Source organism: Spinacia oleracea, chromosome 1, assembly GCF_020520425.1.
Source record: "Spinacia oleracea cultivar Varoflay chromosome 1, BTI_SOV_V1, whole genome shotgun sequence".
Classification (NCBI taxonomy): Eukaryota; Viridiplantae; Streptophyta; class Magnoliopsida; order Caryophyllales; family Amaranthaceae; genus Spinacia; species Spinacia oleracea.
This window is the reverse complement of record NC_079487.1, coordinates 21,334,650-21,357,908: the sequence shown is the minus strand read 5'-3', so window position 1 is coordinate 21,357,908 and position 23,259 is coordinate 21,334,650. Positions and strand designations below refer to the sequence as shown.

At 41.8% G+C, this 23,259-nt stretch overlaps 2 protein-coding genes across 4 annotated transcripts; one reads left to right on the top strand and one right to left on the bottom strand.

Annotated features, from left to right (window-relative positions):
- Positions 1-3,802: 3,802 nt before the first annotated feature.
- Positions 3,803-4,561, top strand: LOC130463190 (uncharacterized). The gene has a single exon (XM_056832247.1). It carries the CDS (start codon positions 3,803-3,805, stop codon positions 4,559-4,561), a length of 759 nt encoding a protein of 252 aa, XP_056688225.1.
- A 10,297-nt stretch (positions 4,562-14,858) lies between these two features.
- LOC130466298 (uncharacterized) lies at positions 14,859-16,810 on the bottom strand. 3 transcript variants are annotated; one of them, XM_056835149.1, is made up of 2 exons: positions 15,418-16,810; positions 14,859-15,234 (listed from the first exon to the last, which is right to left on the bottom strand). In XM_056835149.1, the coding sequence occupies exon 1, from the start codon at positions 16,652-16,654 to the stop codon at positions 16,007-16,009; it is 648 nt and encodes a 215-aa protein (XP_056691127.1). In that variant the 5' UTR covers positions 16,655-16,810; the 3' UTR covers positions 14,859-15,234; positions 15,418-16,006. The 3 variants fall into 3 exon arrangements, with proteins under 3 accessions (XP_056691127.1, XP_056691130.1, XP_056691128.1); XM_056835152.1 differs by having other exon boundaries at positions 15,821-16,810; XM_056835150.1 differs by having other exon boundaries at positions 15,831-16,810.
- Positions 16,811-23,259: the final 6,449 nt, after the last annotated feature.

Below are 23,259 nucleotides of genomic sequence, written 5' to 3'. Positions count from 1 at the left end.
TCAAGGAAATAAAGATATGCTAAATATTGATGCTACACACATAAACACTGGCAAAGGATCAAGCAAGACCCTTTGGAGTTAACCATTGATAAGGACGAGCTATAGAGCATCGTGTTTTGAAATGGCAACATGGATTGGAGACCATGAGTTGTTGCGTGGGAAATTAAAATAATAATTTCTATGTTCTAAGATATAGTTGGAGAGTCTTCCACATATCTATGAACTGCTTGGATAGGTAAATCCAAACAAAGCATCACTAGCAACCTATACAGTTGAAGTAAAAGTAATTATTGCCTAAGAAGCAATAAAACAGGGTTGTTTAAAGTTCTTCACTGAACTTGGGTAGATCACCTATCTGCTGGCTTGATGGTTCTTCATTGAAAAATGCGTAGAACCACCCTTGAAGCAAGAAAAACGTCTGCTAACTTGATGGTTCTTCATTGCAAAATAAGTAAAACCACCATCGAAGTAAGAAAGGCTAGATCACATAATAAACAAACTCGAAAAGATCTTATCATCATATCTCGAAGAACATTCGATGAAAAGGATATTAAGATTGGCAAAGCATGATAACTAAACCTATGCAACAAGTGAGAAGCAACACTCACGTTGTAGCACTGGAAATCAAGCATAGCTTTGAATTCCATGAATTGTTTTAGAAAATGGGTTTGAGGCCCATGGTTATAAAACATTGGGGTTGAACATTTATCATATATGAAATATATTTTCATATTCCATTTAATCTTGGTTTAGTATTAAATGATGAGTCCCTTCAATTTGACGATATATTCAAGATAGACTGTCAGGACCAGTCCTGTGACTAAGAAATGTCTATCAAGTGAACTTGAATGTCAAAGGTTGAAAATGGTCCCTAATCGGAGTTTTCTATAAAATTGGACGCATAGAAAACGTTAGACGATTAGAGTGCAAGATGACTAGTAGTTCTGTTTCTTGAACTATGTGGACATGGCAATGTCATAATCATTTGCATAGATACTTACTTTGGGAAGACTAGTATCGGACAAGACCTATGAAACTTTACTGTAAGAGATGAAAGTCTGTCATAAGTAAATTTCATTAAATTATTAGACACTAAATCCTCAATACCTGAGTGATTTGAGATTACTTGTTTGAGAACTGGTTGCTTTGACGTTGACCAACCGTCGCACCGTAAAAGGAGGCTATAAAGGCAACGCTCAGGTAATCACCTATCAAACGAAGTCTAATCTCAAGATCGCAAGATTGGGATTGTCCTCCCATAAATCGGGATGAGATGCTTAAAAGTTGTACAAGGCCACTCGGAGAGCTAGAAACTGTGAAATGCATGGCCGTGCTCGGATGAATCATAGGCTATGATTATCTGTTTATTTGATCAGTTGAACTCTGAAACCGAGGAACACCTCTGGACATAATAAGGATGACAACTCTTACCTTATGTTCAAGAGCAAGCATCGAGCGACAAAGGAATTAGGAAATGCACACTTGTCCCTAAGGACAAGTGGGAGACTGAAGGAAATAATGCCCTTGGTCCAAGTATGCATTCTATGTTAAGTCTAATAAATGCGGTTCAGTATTAATTAACAAGTTAATAATTCAGTGAGATCAAGTGAGCTGAATGCCTAGCTAGAGGCCGCTTCAGTTCAAGTGGAATTAATGATATTAATCCACAGCTTACTCTTGACTGAACCCGTAGGGTCACACAAATAGTACGTAAACGGATCAAGTATTTAATGGCATTAAATACTCCATCTATGAATATTCGGAACCGACGGATCTTGGTTTCAGTGGGAGCTAAGATCGTCACAGGCAAGAAATGAATACTCCGGAAACGATGATATTGCCGGAAACGGAAATATGGATCGTATCGGAAATATGAATGTTATCCAAGTCGTAGATGTTGCCGGAAACGGAAACATGGTACGTATCGGAAAATATTATTGGAAATGGAAATATTACCAGAATCGGAAATATTGTCGGAAACGGAAATATTGTCAGAATCGGAAATATTGCCGGAATCGGAAAATAATTCCGGAAACGGAAATATTAAATATTTGTTCGAAACGGAAATTAATTCCGGAATCGGAAATATTAAATATTGTTCGTATCGGAAATAGATTCCGGAAATGGAAATTTAATCGGAAGCGTATCGTACGAATTAGCATCGGACGAGGCCTGCCGGACGAAGGCCCAGCACGAAGCCGGGGCCATCGCCCATCAAGCATGCGCGCCACAAGCCCAGCCAAGGCAGCGCCCAGGCCTACCGCAAGGCAGGCCCAGCGCGCGCCAAGGGGCCACGGCTGCGTGGGCCGTGCTGCGCGGGCTGCTGCTCGCACGTGCATGGGCAGCCCTTGTGGCTGCCGTGTGTGTGTGAGTTTGTGCTCATGCGTGATTCCTGAATCTACAAGAGTCAGTGTATGATTAAATTTCTATTCCTAATTGGATAAATTAATTAAATAGAATTCATGTAGGATTCTAATTCCAATTAATTCGCATCCTACTAGGATTACGATTCCTTTTCCATAACTCTATAAATAAAGGCCTAGGGGTCATAATTTATACAGAAGTTTCAAAGTATTCAAAAGTGAGTTTTTTGAGAGAAAACTAAAACACATCTTGCTCATAAAGTGCCGAAAATATTAGAACCTTAAGGGCGATTCTAGTTGGTCAATCTTAAGGCGGATCCGGACGTGCTGTGGACTATCTACGGAGGGACGACACTTGGAGTCCTAAAAGACTTGTTCTTGTTCGGTTCGGGCGCAGCTAGGGAGGGCACGCAACAAAGAGTATGCATCTAATTATGCTATATGATTATGTGTAAATAATATGTTTCCTGGGTTAATGGTTGTTTCCGCATGATTTATGTAAATGTCATATGTATCATAACCTAACACACGCACCCCACAGCTAGGGTTGAGGGCACAGTCCCCAAGAAACCCTAGCACTATAAATAGCTCAGATCCCAAGGTAAGAGGCCAATCAATTCATTCCCACCAACAAAAAACTTATCTTTGCTCCGCCTTCTCTCTACAAATTACTTATCTCTCTAGCTTATACTTACTTAAGCATCGGAGGGAATATTCCTACGGGAATATTCTTGTTTTGCAGGTTGCCAGAAGTTCGTGCCAGATCATACTTGATACCTCCGAGGAACGCGTACCACGTCAGCACCGTAAAAGATACCACAACATTTGGCGCCGTCTGTGGGGGGGTACAGTGTCATGGCTGAACTTCAAACTGACTGCGGAAAAACGAAGGGTAAATCAGAACTCCCAGCCAGAGAAGGGGTGTTTAAGGACGGGTCCAACACTCATTGTGACGCGGCAGCTAGCCAGCCTGCTGCCGTCATTTCTGTGCGGCCCTTGTTGGATGGTTCTCAAGAAGTCAATCCTAAGAACGGTAATGGCAGGATGGTAGAGTTTTTGTCAGAAGATCCCGACTCACCTATGAAGAGACGCACCCCGGAGGGAGCGAGTCGGCATGTCAAAGAGGAACGTCCAGGAAGAAGGACAAGACGAACTTTACAGAAGAAAAATGAGGGCCATTACTCTCTAGAGGCCCCTAGAAGACAGCATGAGAGCGTCAACCGAAGGAAGAATGGCTGTGGCTCCGAAGAAAAAAGGGGGCGAAGAGGTCGTCCTCTAGAGGTCCCTTTATGTTCAACACGGCTCTTGACGAGATCCTCCTTGCTGAAGGACCGAGTCTGGGAATAGAACTGTCCCCCCGACGATTGACCACCTCCAGCCCGGAAGCCCCTTTCTGTGCTTTCCACAACGACGAAGGGCATGACACCCAAAGTTGTCGGATGTTGAGGAAGATATTAACTGATCGTGCGGCTGAAGGACACCTCCGCCAGTACGTCCATTTAGAGGACGCACACAAAGAAGTGAGCCCCACCTCTAAGTATTCAAACGAAAGAGTTATGGTAATATCAGGGGGAACAGCTGCAGGAGAACCATGTAAGGAAGGACGGCAAAAAGGTCCATCTCATCTTTGCCCAGCACAGAAGAATCTACCCTCTGTAGAAATTTCCAAAGACGACTATAGAAGGGCGGCAGCGCCATATGATGATGACCCTCTGGTTATAGAGATCAAGGTGGCTAATCTTAAGGTGAAGAGAGTACTGGTGGACACGGGGAGCTCGTCCGACATAATCAGCCTGCAATGTCTGCGGAAATTAAGGCACAATCCTGAAGACATAGAAAAAGTGTGCGGGCCCTTGGTAGGATTCGGAGGGAGCATCATTCGCCCAATCGGCTCCATTTTGCTTCCGGCCTCTGTTGGAGTTCCCCCAGTGACCAAAGAAGTTGCCATCAGGTTTATAATTGTAGCAAACCTCACCACATTCAACATCATACTTGGCCGTCCAACACTCAACAACCTAAAAGCTGTGATCGTTCCTCATTTACTGTTGGTCAAATTTGTCGGAAGTAATGGACGCGTTGGGTCTCTCTATGGAAATCAACAGTTGGCCAGGGATTGTTACTTATCGACATTGGAGCCGACAGCCTGGGGAGCCTCTCCGAAGGGAAAAGCAGGCGAAACCTCTGGCAAGCCGTCGTAAAACCCGGGAGATACCAACGGAGCACAATGCAGAAAGACGACCTGAGCCAGTGGGAGGACACTATGCTATAATTCTGGACTTAGCAGACCCATCTCGAACGGTCCCCATTGGGGTCCACCCTGACGACCCCATGTCAGCAGCATTAGTGCAACTACTCCGAGAATACAAGGAGATATTTGCCTTCACGGTAGAGGAGATGCCAGGCATAGACTCGGCGGTGGTCGTGCATAAGTTGAATGTGGACAGCGCTGTAAAGCCAGTACGAAAAAAGAAGAGGAATCATGGAGAAGCAAGAAATTTGGCCGCCGCTGCCGAGGTTAAGAAACTAATGGATGCAGGCTTCATACGTCCGTGTCAGTATCCAGACTGGGTAGCTAACGTAGTCCTGGTACCCAAGCCCAATGGGACGTGGAGGATGTGTGTTGATTACACCGATCTCAATAAAGCTTGCCCTAAAGACAGTTTCCCACTGCAAAAAATAGACCGACTCGTCGACTCAACAGCCGGGCATGCCATGATGAGCTTCATGGACGCCTACTCCGGATTTCACCAGATCCCATTATGGCCCGAAGATCAGGAGAAGACGTCATTCGTCACGGAACAAGAATTATACTGCTACAAAGTAATGCCGTTCGGTTTAAAAAATGCCCCCGCCACCTTCCAACGGTTGGTGAACACAGTTTTCGCAAAGCAGCTGGGGAGGAGTATAGAAGCCTATATTGACGACATGATTGTAAAAAGCAAGCAGAAGATGGATCACCTCGACGATTTGAGAGAAACCTTTGAGACCCTCAGGACATACCAGATGAGACTCAATCCCAAGAAGTGCATATTTGGGGTATCTTCTGGCAAGTTCCTTGGCTTCTTGATTTACGAAAGGGGCATTGAAGCAAATCCGGACAAAGTGCAGACGGTCATCAATATGACGTCGCCAAGGACGGTCAAAGATGTGCAACGCCTCACTGGGTGTCTTTCCGCCTTGGGACGATTTTTATCTAGAGCTGGAGACAAGTGTCACTACTTTTTCAGTACCATCAAAAAGGGCACCCAGTTTGAGTGGACGTCGCAAGCTGAGGCTGCCTTCCTTCGCCTAAAAGAACATCTGCATACTTTGCCACGACTAGTCAGCCCTCTCTTAGGGGAAGTTTTGTATCTGTACCTTGCCATCTCAGAATACGCACTAAGTGCCGTCTTGCTTATAGAGAGGGATGGAACGCAACTACCTGTCTACTTTGTCAGTCACATGCTGTAGAATGCTGAACTCAAATATCCAACGGTCGAAAAGTTTGGCTTTGCTCTGTTCTTGGCTAGTAAGAAGCTTCGTCCATATTTCCTGGCTCATCGACTGGTAGTATACACGGATCAACCGCTAAAGCGGCCTTTCACCAACCTTAAGGCGTCCGGAAGAATGCTCAACTGGGAAATTGAGCTTAACGCGTTTGATATCTCGTATGAACCGCGGAAGGCAATAAAGGGACAGGCATTTGCTGACTTCATCGCGGAATTGACCAAGCCACCCTATTTGAAGAATGAGAAAACCCAGTGGATAGTACATGTGGACGGCTCTGCCACTCAGAACGGGTCAGGAGCCGGCATTATCTGCGAATCACCAGAAGGGGATATCTATGAATATGCAATGCGGTTTAACTTTCACGCGTCAAACAACGAAGCTGAATACGAAGCCCAGATATGTGGAATTCAGATGAGCAGAGCCGCAGGGGCAACAGACGTCCTGGTTTTGTCTGACTCGCAGTTAATCGTCAGTCAGGTCAAAGGAGAATATGAGGCCATGATAAAATATCTGGAAAGTCAAGAAGTTCAACAGCTGTCTAACTTTGAAGTACAACACATACCCCGGTCTGAAAATAACAAGGCAGACGCTTTATCCAAACTGGCAAGCTCAGCATCCTGCGACACGCCACGTCATGTATTCTGGGAGGTAAAACAGTCCAAAAGCATTGACGCCTCGAGAACAGACATCTTAGACCGAACAGCCACCTGGATGGATGATATTTTCAACTTCAAAATGAATGGAGTACTCCCTGATGACCCCAAGCAGGCAGAAAGATTACAAAAGAAATGCACCTGGTTTGAGATATGGAATGGAACTCTATACAAAAAGCCTTCTCACGGCCTCTTCTTCGCTGCGTAACCCCCGAGAAGGGGCAAGAGATATTGGAAGATCTTCATAAGGGATTATGCAGCTCTCACATAGGAGGGAGGGCCCTGGCCGAAAAAGCTTTAAGAACCGGATACTATTGGCCCACTCTCAAAGAAGACGCCCTCAATTTGGTTAAGCGGTGCGATAAATGCCAACGATTTGCTCACCTAATTCGGCGACCAGCACAAAAACTGACGCCAATCACCAGCCCTATACCATTTGCCAAGTGGGGGATGGACTTATTAGGCCCCTATACGACGACCAGGAGGACTGCGTTATGTAATAGTAGCCGTCGACAACTTCACTAAATGGGTAGAAGCTGAAGCTTTAAAGAACACTAAGGCAAAGGATGTGAGAGCATTCATCTGGAAAAACATAATCACAAGATTTGGCGTGCCTCAGTCTATTGTCTTCGACAATGGGCCACAATTCAAGACGCCCAAATTGGAAGATTGGTTGGCTGACCATGGTATCACAACATGTTTTGCATCAGTAGGACGCCCCCAAGCTAACGGACAAGTGGAAGCATTCAACAAAATCATCTCTGAAGGAATGAAGAAGAAGCTTGATGAGGCAAAGGGTTTATGGGCCGACGAGTTACCCAATGTTTTATGGTCTATACGGACCACGGCAAAATATTTCACAGGAGAAACACCATTCTTGTTAGCTTATGGGGCTGAAGCCGTCCTACCCATTGAAATGTGTGAACCAACCCTGCGCGTCATGTTGTTTAATGAAGATGCCAATTGGGAAATGATGAAGGCGGCCTTGGATTTCTTACCAGAAACCAGAGGGAACGCGGCTCTACGACAGCAGCTATACAAACTCCAAATGACGAGGGAGTACAACAAAAGGGTTTCTAGAAGAATACTTAAAGTTGGAGATTTTGTACTTAGGAAAATGGAAGCCGTCGGACGCGCCAATGAACAAGGGAAACTCACCCCTACTTGGGAAGGTCCGTATGAGATTTACGAGGAGGTACGAAACGGAACATACCGGATCCAAGACATGCAGGGACGTCCGATCTTGCGTACATGGAATGCGGATAACCTCAAGAAGTACTTTTTCTAGATTGACACTTATCTTCATTATATGCTTTGTAAAGACGTCTAGAACCTAGACGCACCATGTAGCATGTTTTAAACATTAAATGAAAAATCCCCCGCAAGCCGGCCTTGCTGGGAAATCTTTATGACAAATATGTTACCAAATTCCTTGGAGAAATGCAAACTAACGTTCTCCCAAGAAATAAAGACTAGTCGTTTAAAGGCCTAAGAAGTGGCCCAGATTAACACCCTCACTAGGATGATCACCTAGAACACAGGGGTTACACATTTCTAACACATAGCTATATAAAGTAGCAAAAGACCTCGGAAAAAAGACCAGGGAAGACATTTGACGTCTCAAGTTGGAGGCGTCGGACATAATCACAGAAAAAATGATGATGATGACCAAAGCTAAAAAGCAATAAGACGTTCAAAAGGCGCCATGTCATTCCCAAAAAGTTAGTCATAATTACAAAAATTACGCACAAAGCCACTAAGCAAGGCGTCAAGAAAACATGTGCAAAAAAAAAAAAAAATACAAGACGCGTAGGAGCTCATTCCTCATCCTCGCTGGGTACAAACTCAGGAGGAGTGCGTCCTTCCTTTTGAGCCTTCTCCACCTCAATCTGATAGGTGAGGAACTTCTCAAACCAACTAAAGGGACGTTCACTTGCAAATTCAGCATTCCATGCAAGCTCCATACCCCTTCGGATTGATTTTTCACCTAGCATGGCCGACTGGTCGAGAACGCTCTGTGACGAAGCAACCTCCTTGCTAGCCGCCTCCAGCTGGACCTCCAACTCCTTAAACTGAGTCTGAAGACGAGAAAACTCAGCTTCTTTCTCCTTGATTTTCTTGGAAAGGCCCTCCATTTCAGAAAAGTTCTGATCAATTTGTAGGAGACGAGCTGTGTTCTCAGCATTTTGGGAGGCCAGGGCGGTAGTCACAACGTCAATCTGCTCCCGCCTGTCGAAGCGAAGCTTCTACAGCGCAGCAAAATGCTGGTCGCCACACTGACTGGCCAGAAGACGGTGTCGAGCTTCTTCATGCACTAAAGCAGTGCGCCACTTTTTCAGTGAGTCCAACAGAATGAACATCTGCACAAAAATAGCAAGTCAAACAAAAAGAAACGAGTGTGTAAAAATAAAGGCATAATGAAACTTACGTCCAGTATCGAGGACTGCATGGCAGCAAGCATATTCTCGGCCTCCTCGGGAAGAGTCTCAGCATATTGGGGAGGAATGGCATTGCGCATCAACGTCATTATCTTCCTGCGGTCAAGAGAATTGAACCCGCCTGAAGAAGGGATCTGATCCAATTCAGCATCAATGTCTTTCTGAGGATCGGGAATTTCTATGGGAAAAACAACGGCCTTAGAATCCCTGGGGGAAACTAGAGAACTGCTAGACGAGGAACGGCAGGTGGTTACGATGTTGGAGTAAAACTTACCCCCAGAATTCCTAGCTCTTTCCGCCGTCTTCAGAGGAATGTTTCGACGGACGACTTCAGGAATCCCCGCAAGAGGATCAGCTGTCCCTCCAGCTTTCTGGAAGCTAGGAGAAGCGGATGCAGCCTTGGGGACGGCAAACCCCTTAGAAGCCTTCGAAGCCACTGACTTGAAGACGGGTTTCCCTGTGCCGCCAGCCCTGCGCTTAGAAGTAGGAGTCGCGTCTGTGGCCGCCTTCCACGTCTTCTGAAGAAATGAAAACATATAAGTTGCAAACAACAAAGGGAATCACATAGGAAGATTTGATCAATACCTTCTCCTCAGCAGGAGGGGGAGCCATTTGCTCAGAGATGGCTTGCTCGGCCGCCTGCTGACGCTTCCAAGCTTTATAGGTGCTGGCGTCGAGTACCTTCGCCAACCAGGACGGCATATCCACTTAGCCTTTGGAGGCATCGTCCAGCTTATCCGTGGCCTCGTCTGAAAAAACAAATAAAGACATTAAGTACGATTTTGATAAAATAGTGAAGGGTTGGAAGTATAGACACACTACCTCTCGGCATATACGGACACAAGCCTACAGCCGAGAGGAAAACGAGATTGCCCAGTTGATCCAGATGAGGCAACCACCCCTCGGGTATGTAGGCCGTCTTGTCCTTAATGACGAGTGGCTTGGCCTTGAACAGGGACGAGATTCGTTCCCAGAGATCGGCGGAGATTGGAGGCAAAGAGGCGCCTTTTCCAACCAAGTTGGGCTTGACGTTCCAACGTCTCATCCGCTCGCACATCTCCAGATTTGTGGTTTTGATGACCACCCACTTCTTCCTCCAGTGATGCCATTTAGACGCCTTCCCCATCACCGTCCGATAAGCTCCCTTGTACGTCAGAATTAGCCAGCCCGCGGCGGCTCTCGAAACTTGGGACATGGAGGCGATCCTTAGGAACGCCGGAAGAGAAGGGGTGATGCCTGCAAGCTCGCAACGGGCAATATAGCCAAACACACCCGCCCAGGAGTTTGGGGACATTTGGTTCAGGCCAATATTGAAGTCGTCCAGCAACTCCACCACAAAGGGGTGAGGGGGCAATCTCATACTCAGCTTCAGAAATGAGCCGTACACGGCGAACTCTCCTTCCACTAGTCCAAAGCTGGTGCAGTCCATGCCAGCCGGCATACGGAACTTGTACTCCGAACCTAAATTCAGAGACTTCCCATAGGCCTTCCCCTCGAGGGTGAGAAAGTTCAGCCACGTCTGAAGTGGGAAGATTTCACTGGGATGAAGGTGACCTTCCTCCCCACCTGACGTGCTCGCCGGCGCGACATCGGTGCTTTCAGGGACGTCCTCTATAGGAGAAGAGGATTCTCCTTCGAACTGCTCTTCATCCTCTATCCGCGCCATTTAATCCTGCACAGGCTGGAGACTTGACTCAAGACAGGGGCAAACTTGAAAAGAGAAGGCGTCAAAAGAACAAGTTGACGCCCTCAGTTTGACGAGACCCTTGCATGATTAAGAAAAGAGAATTGGGAAGAATCAAAATCAACAAACACATTTTTCCAAAGAAAGCCTTTACCTGATAAATCAAAGAGAGTTTGTGAAAGAACTTTGATGAAGAACTGCAAGAACACGACTTTGAAGATCGTGGCGGTGCTACGGTGGATTTCGGTGGGTGTTAGACGCCGGAAATTGCCTTCTCCTATTGCTCTCAAATGATCACTGGAAATGAGGGGGGAAATCACTCAAATTGGCCACTTATTTATAGAGGGGTAAGAAATGATTATCCCTGCCACGCGTCATCACCTCATTGGACACTCCAAGAGCAGTGAAAACTAACGTCTGTTTTCACTCCTCATGAGGGGCAAATGATGTGGGCTTGAATATCTCCACCACAAAGCCCAAAGAGGCAGCCGACGTCAATACTGGCCAGTTGGGCTCAAACCTAGAAAGAAGGCCCAAATATTAGTACCCAACCGAAATAAGAGCAGAGCCCCATTTTGGAAGGCCCATTCTCTCTGAGAAGGCAGGTCCAAATGGAGAAGGTTCATCATTGCGGGCCGAATGCCACGTGTCCTAAATCCCCAAGGGGCACGCACCCCACAGCTAGGGTTGAGGGCACAGTCCCCAAGAAACCCTAGCACTATAAATAGCTCAGATCCCAAGGTAAGAGGGCAATCAATTCATTCCCACCAACAAAAAACTTATCTTTGCTCTGCCTTCTCTCTACAAATTACTTATCTCTCTAGCTTATACTTACTTAAGCATCGGAGGAAATATTCCTACGGGAATATTCTTGTTTTGCAGGTTGCCAGAAGTTCGTGCCAGGTCATACTTGGTACCTCCGAGGAACGCGTGCCACGTCAGCACCGTAAAAGATCCCACAACATAAAAGATAGTCATGTGGGGTCTTGTTAGATTCGTCTCAATGTGTATTTTCAAAATATCAACTTTTTATAATTTTTGCATAAAGAGAATTTAAGATATAAATGATCAAAGTTGTGCATGGGCATGCGTGAAACTAACAAACGTTGCGAGTATTAAAAGACGGAGGAAGTATAAACGTACCATTTATAAATTAGAAGTACCATTTATAGTTTAAAATTACCATTTCATGTTTAAAAGGTACCGTTACATAAAAACACCGATAATTACTTAGAGTTAATACATGAAAGTATAATTTAACCCAGCATTATTGCTAAACCTTACCCAAACACAAAGTTATTGCTAAAGTTACTATAGTGCAGATGAAGGGCACGAATATCCAACAGCCTAACCCTCCTCCCGATCTTTGCATCTTAAGCATGATGTACTAGGTCTGGACCTTCCGGGCAGTGGTATTTGCTTCAACAATGTTCCCTTTGTACGAAGCCAGGTCTCTTTGGAGTTTTTCTTTATCAGCAACCAAATTCAGAATCACTTGTGTCTGCCAAGATGTCGGATCTTCCACATCGACCCAACGAAAGTAAATACAACCCCTTCTATTTGTTTCAGGGTCGTAGTCAGGACAAGCCACGAACCTCCTCCCTGGATTATCATTTGTCCACGCTATGATGGTGGACATAACGAAGCCATGGTTACAGTGCTTCGCAATTGGTAGCACAACGGGTGGTGAAGAGGATCCTACAATTTTAACTAATTAAACATAATTAACAAATGTTAAAAGGTGACCAACATAATGTCAACTAGTTCCGAAATTCCAAGAATATTCTCATTAACACTCTCAATTTAGTGAATTTGCAAAATAAAAGTCAGCATTTCTCGACATTCTAAAGTAGAATTTCCCAGAATATATAAGTTCTGGATGTTCCAAACTTCCTCATAAAAATTCGAACTTTAACACACTTTTTCCGAAAATCCATGAATTACTTGATTTTCATACTTTATTAATGACTTTGAAGAAAAAAAAAATCCATCTTCCAACATTTCCCCCAGAAATTGCAAAAAATTCCTGTCTTTTTCAAAAGTTCCCAACTTTACTCAAATTTTCCCAATGTTTAGCCCATATTTTCCCAACTATATGCTAATTTTTCTCGGAACAGATCCAGATTTTACCTTAGATGAATTTGCCAATATGTAATCCTAAAATAAACTAGCGAAAAAATCAAAAATTGGACATATATCATGGAACTAATTACTAATTACGGAGTACAAAATAACAATTATCAACGAATTAAATAATAACAAATATTATAAATAATGAATTTCGAGATTTCAATAAGGAATTGAACATTTAAATTAAATAAAATCATTTAATTTCATACCTCCCATGTCGTGGTTGCCCAATTGACTACTCTAAAGTGGATCTTGTTAGAAACGGGAACGCTAGAATAAATATAAGTTGAGGAGAGAGAAAGATAGTTGAGGAGAGAGAAAGATAGAATGAGGGTTTCAAAGCAAATTTGGAATGGAGGTGAGGTTGTACAGAAATTAGGGTTTTGTTTTTCATTTGGGTCGTAGGACAGTTATTGGGCCTTGTTTGACCGTTTGACTATTTGACTTAAATTAGAGTTAATTCATTATATTTAATAATCGGAATTGGAAAAAATTTAAGCATATTTGATTGTCAGTTATGGCAGTTCTGATTTGTCATATTTGTGTTTCTGAATCTGATCTAAATTGTCACATGTCCTTATCTTGTTTAATTAATTTATTAAAAGGAAGAATAAGTTTTGAGTATGGTATGGTATGTTATTTAAGAGAAATGGTAGAGCATTTCTAATAAAATGGTACATATTATTGTGAAATGATGAATGGTACATAAAATCTAAACATTTTCCATCACTATTATAAAAACCTTAAACCCAAAACCCAAACAGTTTTAATAATACCATAGTCCGGTCAAGGTGAAACGTCTCCTTCCAAAGGGAAATTTGGACTGAACAATAACATACCAGCGTGCCGGACCGAAAATGAGTTGTGCCTAATTTTATCGCAAAATTGGGACGTCTTGAATACTTCAAGGAACATTGCACATTGAAGGAGTATTCCTCGTTGGTTAACCATCGTGGTCTAGGACCCCTTGTAGGAGTGGTTGGTGGATCTCCCCCTATGATACCATTATCAAGGCCCTGTCCATCCCTTGTCGAATATATCCTGAATGTTGTGCTGCCTACATATAAAAATTCCAACTTGTCCCCTACCATGTAATTATTTAGACGAATGAAGTTGCTCCATCCATCCCGGAACGTCATACTACCGTCTGGTACGTAGGAGAAGTCATGGTTAGGGGATATTGGGGGGGGGGGGGGGGGGTCCGAGACTATTTGTATTTCCCACACTTTGTATGAATTCACCCGTCGTATCGCTATGGTGGATATATATTAAGATCCTAGTGTATACATTGGATATCTCGATACCGGCTGCATGTTCAAAATAGTTAGTCAATGTTAAATATAGAAGGTGATTGAATAAACATATATGCTGATTGAAATAATATCTTACCATAGAGATCATGTTTTGATTCAGGTGACACTAAAATAATAACCATCTTCTTCCATTTTAGTTACGTATATATGTGGTAGAACTAAGTTTTCTACTTGTGTGAAGATGTAAAGGATATGTAAAGGACGATATTTAAAGGATTTAAGAAGCCATAATAACGCGACACTTGTGCACCATGCAATTTACATTTTTACACAATTAATTCACACTTATGACCCCTCCAATTGTTTCTTTTGTTACCGTTATACTTGATTATAGTATAATGGTAGTTTAGTGGTCCGTAAGTTCATAAAAATAGTACTTTACTATATTATAATGGTAGTTAAATGTTACCTGATACAAAATTATCTCCTTAAAACACTAGTCCTATCTGACCCGATTCGACCCAACCCAATCCAACTACAATCCCACTAATCTGATTTCTAAGATAAGTCCAAAAACTAAAATATTCTCTCTTTAAGAAAAGTCCAAAAACAAAAAGATTTTGAAATCAGTAAGACAAATGGTACGCGACAAGCCTAAGTTTTATTCAAATGGTACCCAATTCTTAAGTTTATTAAATCAATTGCAGTAAATGGTATACTACTAATTTAAATGGTACACTACTAAATTAAATGGTCTTTAGTTTTATTGAAATGGTTTTTATTTTTAATGAAATGGTAGTTCAAATTTTAAAAATGGCACAAACCAGATATTGTAGCACGGTTAAACGTCTCCACAGATAAATACTTGACGTATTAAATTGCCAAACGAATACTCTACAATATTATTAGACATTACAAGACCGTAGCCCGGTTAATCGTGTATATTTTCTTTAAGATAATATCGATTCTACCATGTCAGGAAGATTAATGCAGATTTGATACAAATGGAAAACATAATTTAATTAATAGTGCATACAAAGTGGGTTACGCAGGTCTAATCCTCCACAATTACAACCGATACTAATCCTGGTGGATTATGGAAAATAGTCAACATAGAGTCCGTTCATTTATTACACTTCTATAACACTCTTTTGCCAACATATCAGCTGCACGGTTAGTGCTCCTACTTGCCTGCTTATCAATCCATCCTATGAGCGCCTTGTGCTGCATAATAAAATTAGAATTAGGCTTATTTGTTAGAAATTATGATACAATCTAATGCCACATGATATAGGCGGGAATAGGTTTAAATGTTTTGATGTTCTAATCATTGTTTTCATGAAAGAGTTTGCTACACAAACTAAGCCATGCTTCAACTATAATGATCCTCTTTTGAAAACATAATACCTCAACTAAATATCAGATGATGGTGGGAGACCAATCAAATAGAATACTTTTGGAATCCAACACACACAACTTGTGCACAATTTTGTTACAAATTTCATTCCAATTCCACAAATAATCATAAACAGTGGTTGAGATCAAAGACTTGGTTGAATATTATACTTGAACAATCCCATGAATCCCTTGCCTATCAGCTCTTGTTGGCTCAAAATACACATCATTTGAGCGCCACAACACGATTATGCCTCCCGACAGGCCTATCGGCTCAATTATAACCCACTCATCATACGAAAGTTGACTAACAATTTCAGCAGTATTATGTTTACTGACTCTGGTTTCGGAAATGACTATCATGTTAGGATGGTGTTGTTCAATTAACTGACAGATGTTACGGGAGAAAGACAACCTCACTATACCTCTAGCATTCCAGTAGAGGATAAAAATATCAGGATTGGTGGAAGGGAGAGGAATGTTTGGCTCTTCCCCTTCTTGAATCACAGATTGAATCGGCCCCACGTACAGCTTTGTTGTGTTGGCCTCTCTTAGCACTTCTCCATGGTCCCATTTCACCCAGATTGGTACCTTAACTTGATTACCGTAAGACTGAATTAATTTCACTGATTTGTCCAACCCCTAGCTTCGAGCATGACAGGGATCTTATGTAGGTAGATGATTTCCCTGATTTTGGAATCTGAGGGGGAGGGTCCATGAGATACTCGAGTTCCAGCGGGATTATATCCGACGAGTTGGTGAGAGCAAGCTTGTCCATCCTCCACGCACAATATCTCCTTGTTGCCGGCGGTAGGAATTCCAAATCAGAGAAATTGGAAAGATGGGCCGGAAGAAGGTCTCCACCGGGGGTTAACATCTTCAAATCCAACCACTGAACCGGGGCCTTGTCCAGATTCATAATCATCTCCCTCAACGTCTGTGAACTCGCAATTTGCAGGTTGTTGATGTCTGTTGTATCTAGCAGGTAATCGACCTTATTGAAGTTCATCTCTGAAATTCCGGCAGCTGGAATTTCCGTTTCCAGGATTGACATATACTCCATCAACATCGGGTGTGGTGGTGAAGGTGGCGTCCAAGAAGGTGATTGGGTGTTGCTTGGTGTTTGCCAGGGAGGCTGCAAGAAGGCCGAGTAAGGTGGTGATGGCGGAGAGATCCTTGGTGATAGGGTTGAGTCAGGTTGCATAGACGGGCTGCTTGACTGTGATTCCGGCCAGAGTGGTGAGACCATCGTCGTCTGAATCTAGGGTTGTTCGTAGGAGAGAGAACGAGGAGACTTGGTTAGAAAGGGGGCTTAGGGTTTCGTTCGTGAGTGGAAATCTCTCTTGTTTGGAATGGCTAGATTCAAAACAGATGGTTAGGATGTTGTTTGGTGGATGGTTTGATATACGGTTATGTGTCTCATTTGTAGGGACATACTTCCTCCGTCCCTTAATACTCACACCGTTTTGATCGGACAAGCTTGCCAATTCACAACTTTGACCACCAATATCTTTAACTACATATCATAAAAACTTATAAAAATATTGATATTTTGAAAATATGTATTAAGACGAAGCCAACAATATATTATATACTAACATTTGTTTTCATATACTAGAAATAAAATAGGGTCAAATTGAATTATGTGAATAGTGCAAAAAGTCAAAACGGTATTAAGGGACATAGGGAGTATTTGTTTGGAGGTAAACTCTGTTTTTTTAATTATATTTAATAAGACCGGATAAATAAAAGTGCCATTAGAGTTATAAAATGGTACAAAATTGGTACTTAATTGGTATTAAGTTGATTGAAATGGTAGTAAAGTTATAAAAATGGTAGTATATTTGTAAAAATGTTAGGAAATTTTTATAAATGGTAGTAAATTTTTATAAATTGGTACTAAACGGAATTTTCCTATCATTATAACTAACATTCTAGGGTTTTGGTTCCTAAGTATTTTCCTATTTCTGATAAATAACTAACTGTAACACCCTAATAATTCCTTGCTTTTATAAAACCATTTTCCAACTTAAAATAAAGGAATTACTAAAGTATTACCGCCACCGTGATAATGGTTAAGGCTAGTACCAGAATTACGCAGCGGAAATAAATGTCAACTAACTTTTAAAAACATAATTAATGTAAAATTGAGGCCTCCTACAATTTGGAACCATAATGGCCCAAATCCCAAAGTATAAATAATTCAAACGTTTCAAACATAATTAAAGTAAAGTTAAATAGTTCAAAATACGAAAACATGCAACTCTCTCGATCATCCCAAGCCACATGATTCCGATGTACCAACCTGCTATTTTATTCTACTCCCCATCAATGCAAGTGCAAATGATAGATCATCATAGGGTCATTAAGGCAAAGGCCATGACCAAACACACAAAGCACGTAGTCAGCAAAAGCTAAAACATGCTTCACTCACTAAGTACTAATCAACATGCAAAAGCCATATAATAATAAACCATCACTCGTGAATACAAGACTCGACTCTTGACTCGACTCTTGACTCACAATTTAATTAGAATAAGCTTCGAACGGGCCAAAAGAAAGTTCCATAAAGGAAAGGTGATGGGAGCCAACCATACACCAAATAATAAATAATAAAATTGGGCCATACCGAGTGTCAGGCCATACCGACGGAATTCCTGCGCATAATATAAATGAAACAACATCTTGTATCATTAGTAGGAGTACGAGCTTTCCGGCAAGACTCCCCCCATTGTTCATACTCAAGGTATATACGTTCCAAGAGTTTTGAAGCTTGTTCCGGTTGCACTTTACGTTTATTAATATTTTATTAAAGGCGAACTCAAGACTCACCAACATGCACACATACAATTAATAAACAACCACCAAAACAATCTTATTTTACATGCTTTAGGACTTGTGATCAACAAGGCAAGACACTTGTGAAATTACTACCATGTTCCTCCTCACCAAAGTGAGACTCCACATCATGCACATTAACATGAGGGTTGTGCCCTTGCACGACAAATCCTAATTCATTTCATACATAATATTCCCAACTGAACCCTACATGTGCGGTGGCTTACGTTAGCTAACCCTTCACATGTGGTAAAATAAATAGTACAACGAGGTACGAATAATTGGCTCAAAGTATGCTAGACATCCCGTACAATAGCATACAAATAAATAATCCATCCCTTGCATGTGAAATAAACCATACATGCATAAATATTGAACAACATGATTGACAATGAAATCCATATTCATAATAATTTCAACATGCTTGTTCAACAATTAATTCAATAAATCCAACATCACAAATCACATGCTCGTTCACCAAAATAAACATGATTCCACATAATGTAATTCACATCATCAACAATCATGTAATGTCATTGACAAAAAGGTGTGGTCGCCCTAGATTTGTACGTACCTTGAATACCTAAGCGTAGGGGCCACTTTGCAATAACGAGCACTCAACTAGAAATCACCTCCTATCATCAAAATAATGCAACTTAAATTATTTCCATGTTCATTAAATTTCCAGCAACTTTATAAAATTTAAAACCTCCTTTAAACTTTATAATTCAATCGTTTTCCAATAATGCAATCGTCTCAATTTGCAAAATCAAACCCTAGTACAAAAACATTCTTTTTCCGCCTTTAAAATCAATAAAAATCAACACTTTAAACCTCTATTCAAATCTGAAAATATAATTGATTATCATAATTAAAATCATCACCTAATTATACTAATCAATTGACTCATTAGGTTTAGGTTAAAACCCTAACTTGAAAATCCCAATAACACTAGTTTATTATCATAAAAATAAATGCTTTAATAATTAAAACAAGCCTAATGAATCACAACACACGAATCCTCAAACCACGATATTCATAACCGGTTCCCATCATTTTAATTACTCAAAACAATATTAATATAATAATTTAAAATACGGAATTTAAATAGAATAGGTAAGGAAGAAGAGAATTATACCAATCCGGCCTATAGCACGGAACAATCACGAATTAATTGTGATTGGGCGAAAGAATTGAATAACGAACAAACACGAACACACACACACACTCGTGTGTGTGCGCGCGCGGCAAGGGGCGACGACAGGGGCAACGCGCGCGGCAAGAGGCGAGGCACAACAGTGCTGTGCGCGCGGGACGAGGGGCAGGCACAGCGCTGAGCGCGTGGGACAGAGCAGGCACAACACGCGAGGGCGCGCGACACAGAGCAGGCACACACGCGAGGGCCCGAGGGACGGAGCAGGAACACAGCGCGCGAGGGCGCGAGTAGGCACACAGCGCGCGAGGGCGCGAGGGCACGAGGGAAGGCGACGGGCGAGCACACGGCACGAGCACTCGAGTGCTGGGCGGTCGTGTGTGAGCCGGCAAAGAGGGAAAGGAGTGAGGTGCAAGAAATCAAGGAGAGGGTTTATGAGATTTTAGGGGTTCATTTAATGATGGGGGAGTCCTATTTATAGGCTCCCTAATCCCTTGATGGGCTAGGATTAGAATATTTTAGTTGGGCTTAGGAATTAAATGAATTGGGCTAGCTTAGGATTTAAATTAAACTCTTTGGATTGGGCTCGATTAATGAAACGAATTGGACTTTTTATTTAAAACCCGAAGCTTTAAAAATCATTTGCAACTCATTTAATTTCCCGACTCAAGAATTAAATTCGTTTCGTAATTAATTAAAATAATAAATATTCTAATTAATTAAAATACATTTAAATATTATTTAAATGCTAATAAATCGTAAAATGTTTTATAAATATAATAAAATATACTTATAAATATTATAAAAATACGAGGTATTACAGTCTACCCTCCTTAAAAGAAGTTTCGTCCCGAAACTTGGGTTCGGAAATCAAAATTCAACTCAAAACATGAGACTTTCTGAGACTTTCAATACGTTCATTTACAAAAATTTTAAGTTGATGTGCTCTTCACATGATTAAACAGGACAATAATAAGTGCAAATTCAATAGAAAGCACTAAATTGAGCATAAAATAGGGGAAAACAAGGTAAAAAGCGCGAAATTCTACCGCACTCTACCCCCCTTAAAAGACACGAGTTACGACCCCGTAACTCAACTAACCTCGGGAAAAAGCTCGGGATATTTCTTTCTCATTTCGTCCTCTACTTCCCAAGTGGCTTCCTCAGATTCTTGATTAGACCACAACACTTTGACAATTTTCACATCTTTAGTACGCGTACTACGCACTTTGCTATCAAGGATATTGACAGGAGTTTCCTCAAAGGTTAGACTTTGGTCTAATTCTATGGTCTCTGGTTGCAACACATGCGATTTGTCCGGGATATATTTCCTTAATTGAGATATGTGGAACACATTATGCACTCTATGCAAGTCCATAGGCAAGGCTAGTCTATAAGCTACCTTTCCAATTCTTTCTAAGATCTCATATGGGCCTATGTACTTAGGGCTTAACTTCCCTTTCTTTCCAAATCTCATGACACCTTTCATTGTTGACACTTTGAGCAACACTTTATCACCTATGTTGAACTCTTCATCCCTACGTTTCAAGTCTGCATAACTCTTTTGGTGATCCTGCGCCGCTTAAATCTTTGATTGGATGGTTTGGATTTGGTTCATGGTGTCCTCTATCATTTGAGGTCCCAACACAACGGTTTCACTAATATCGTTCCAACAAAGTGGACTTCTACACTTTCGTCCATACAGAGCCTCAAATGGTGCCATTCGAATGCTAGCATGATAGCTATTGTTATAGGAAAACTCAATCAAATCTAGGCTATCTTCCCAACTTCCTTGGAAATCAATAACGCATGCCCGAAGCATGTCCTCCAGGGTTTGGATAGTCCTTTCAGTTTGTCCATCCGTGGCTGGGTGGAAGGCTGTACTCATTTTCAATGTCGTACCAAAGCTCTTATGCACACTTTTCCAGAAATTCGAAAGAAACCTTGAATCCCTATCTGATACGATATCCTTAGGAACTCCATGTAACCTCACAACATTCTTAATGTAGGCTTTAGCAAGTTGTTCCATTTTCCAGGTTTCCTTCATTGGTATAAACACTGTTGACTTAGTCAACCTATCTACCACAACCCAAATTGTATCATTCCCAGTCTTTGACTTAGGTAAACAAGTGACGAAGTCCATAGAAATACAGTCCCATTTCCAGCTTGGAATTTCTAAAGGTTGGAACTTCCCTTGAGGTCTCCTATGCTCAATTTTAACCTTGTGACAAGTCAGACATCTAGCCACAAATTCAGCCACTTTGTTCTTCATCCTTGGCCACCAATAGACCTTTTTCAAGTCCTTATACAACTTGTCACCACCTGGGTGCACAGAATATGGCGTATTATGCCCTTCTTTCATCAATCTCTCTTTCAGTTCTCCACACGTTTGACGCACGCACCACCTGCCTTTGTACCTCAAACTTCCATCATCATGGATTCAGAATTCTAACTCCTTCCCTTGCGAAACTTTTCCTTGATTCGCTCTAACTTCACATCACCAGCTTGATTCTCCCTAATCTCATCAAATATTGACGGCTGGATGGTTAAGGCATTCATCATTCCCTCAAGGCTTTCACCACTCACTATTTCAAGGTTCAAACGCTGCATGTCCTTACACAGCTCGTTAGCAACTACTAACGCATTAACACTATGACTTGATTTCCTACTCAAGGCATCCGCAACTACACTGGCTTTTCCTTCATGGTACTGGATATCCAAATCATAGTCCTTAATCAGCTCCAATCACCTTCGTTGGTGCATATTCAAATCCTTCTGTGTGAAGATGTATTTTAAACTTTTGTGATCCGTAAATATCCTACAATTCACACCATACAGGTAATGTCTCCATATTTTCAATGCAAATACTATAGCCGCTAGCTCTAAATCATGGGTAGGGTAATTGGATTCATATGGCTTCAATTGCCTTGACGCATACGCAATAACCTTCCCGTTCTGCATCAATACACACCCTAAACCATTCTTAGAGGCATCACTATACACATCGTATGCACCACTCTCATCTCGTAAGGTTAATACTGGCGCGGTTGTCAATCGCGTCTTTAAGGCTTGGAATGCTTCCTCACACTGGTCACTCCATTCAAACTTGGCTTCCTTCTTCATCAAGGTAGTCATGGGCTTGGCTATCCTAAAGAAGTCTTGCACAAATCGCCTATAGTAGCCAGCTAATCCCAGAAAACTACGAATGTCAGTCACACTCTTGGGTGTAGGCCATTCACTAGCTAACAGCTTTGATCTTAGCAGGGTCAACTGCTACTCCTTCCTTTGACACAAAATGTCCCAAAAATGCAACTCTTTCCAACCAAAACTCACACTTTGAGAACTTGGCATACAACTGGTTATCTCTCAAGGTACTCAACACCGTTTTCAAGTGTTCCGCGTGATCTTCTTCACTCTTTGAATACACTAGGATGTCATCTATGAAAACCACTACAAATTTGTCCAAATAGGCATGGAATACACGGTTCATTAAGTCCATAAATATTGCAGAGGCATTGGTTAACCCAAAAGGCATAACAGTAAACTCATAATATATGTCCGTATCTAGTCCTGAATGCGGTCTTTGGTATGTCATGGTCAGCGATTCTCAATTGATGATAACTCGAACGCAAATCGATCTTTGAAAAGATTCCTGCTCCTTTTAGTTGGTCAAATAGGTCTTCTATCCTAGGTAATGGATACTTGTTCTTGATTGTGACCTTATTGAGCTCCCTGTAGTCTATACAGAGCCTCATACTTCCATCCTTTTTCTTCATAAACAACACTGGTGCTCCCCAAGGCGATGCACTTGGCCTAATATAACCTTTCTCCAATAGATCCTCTAGTTGGCCTTTTAACTCATT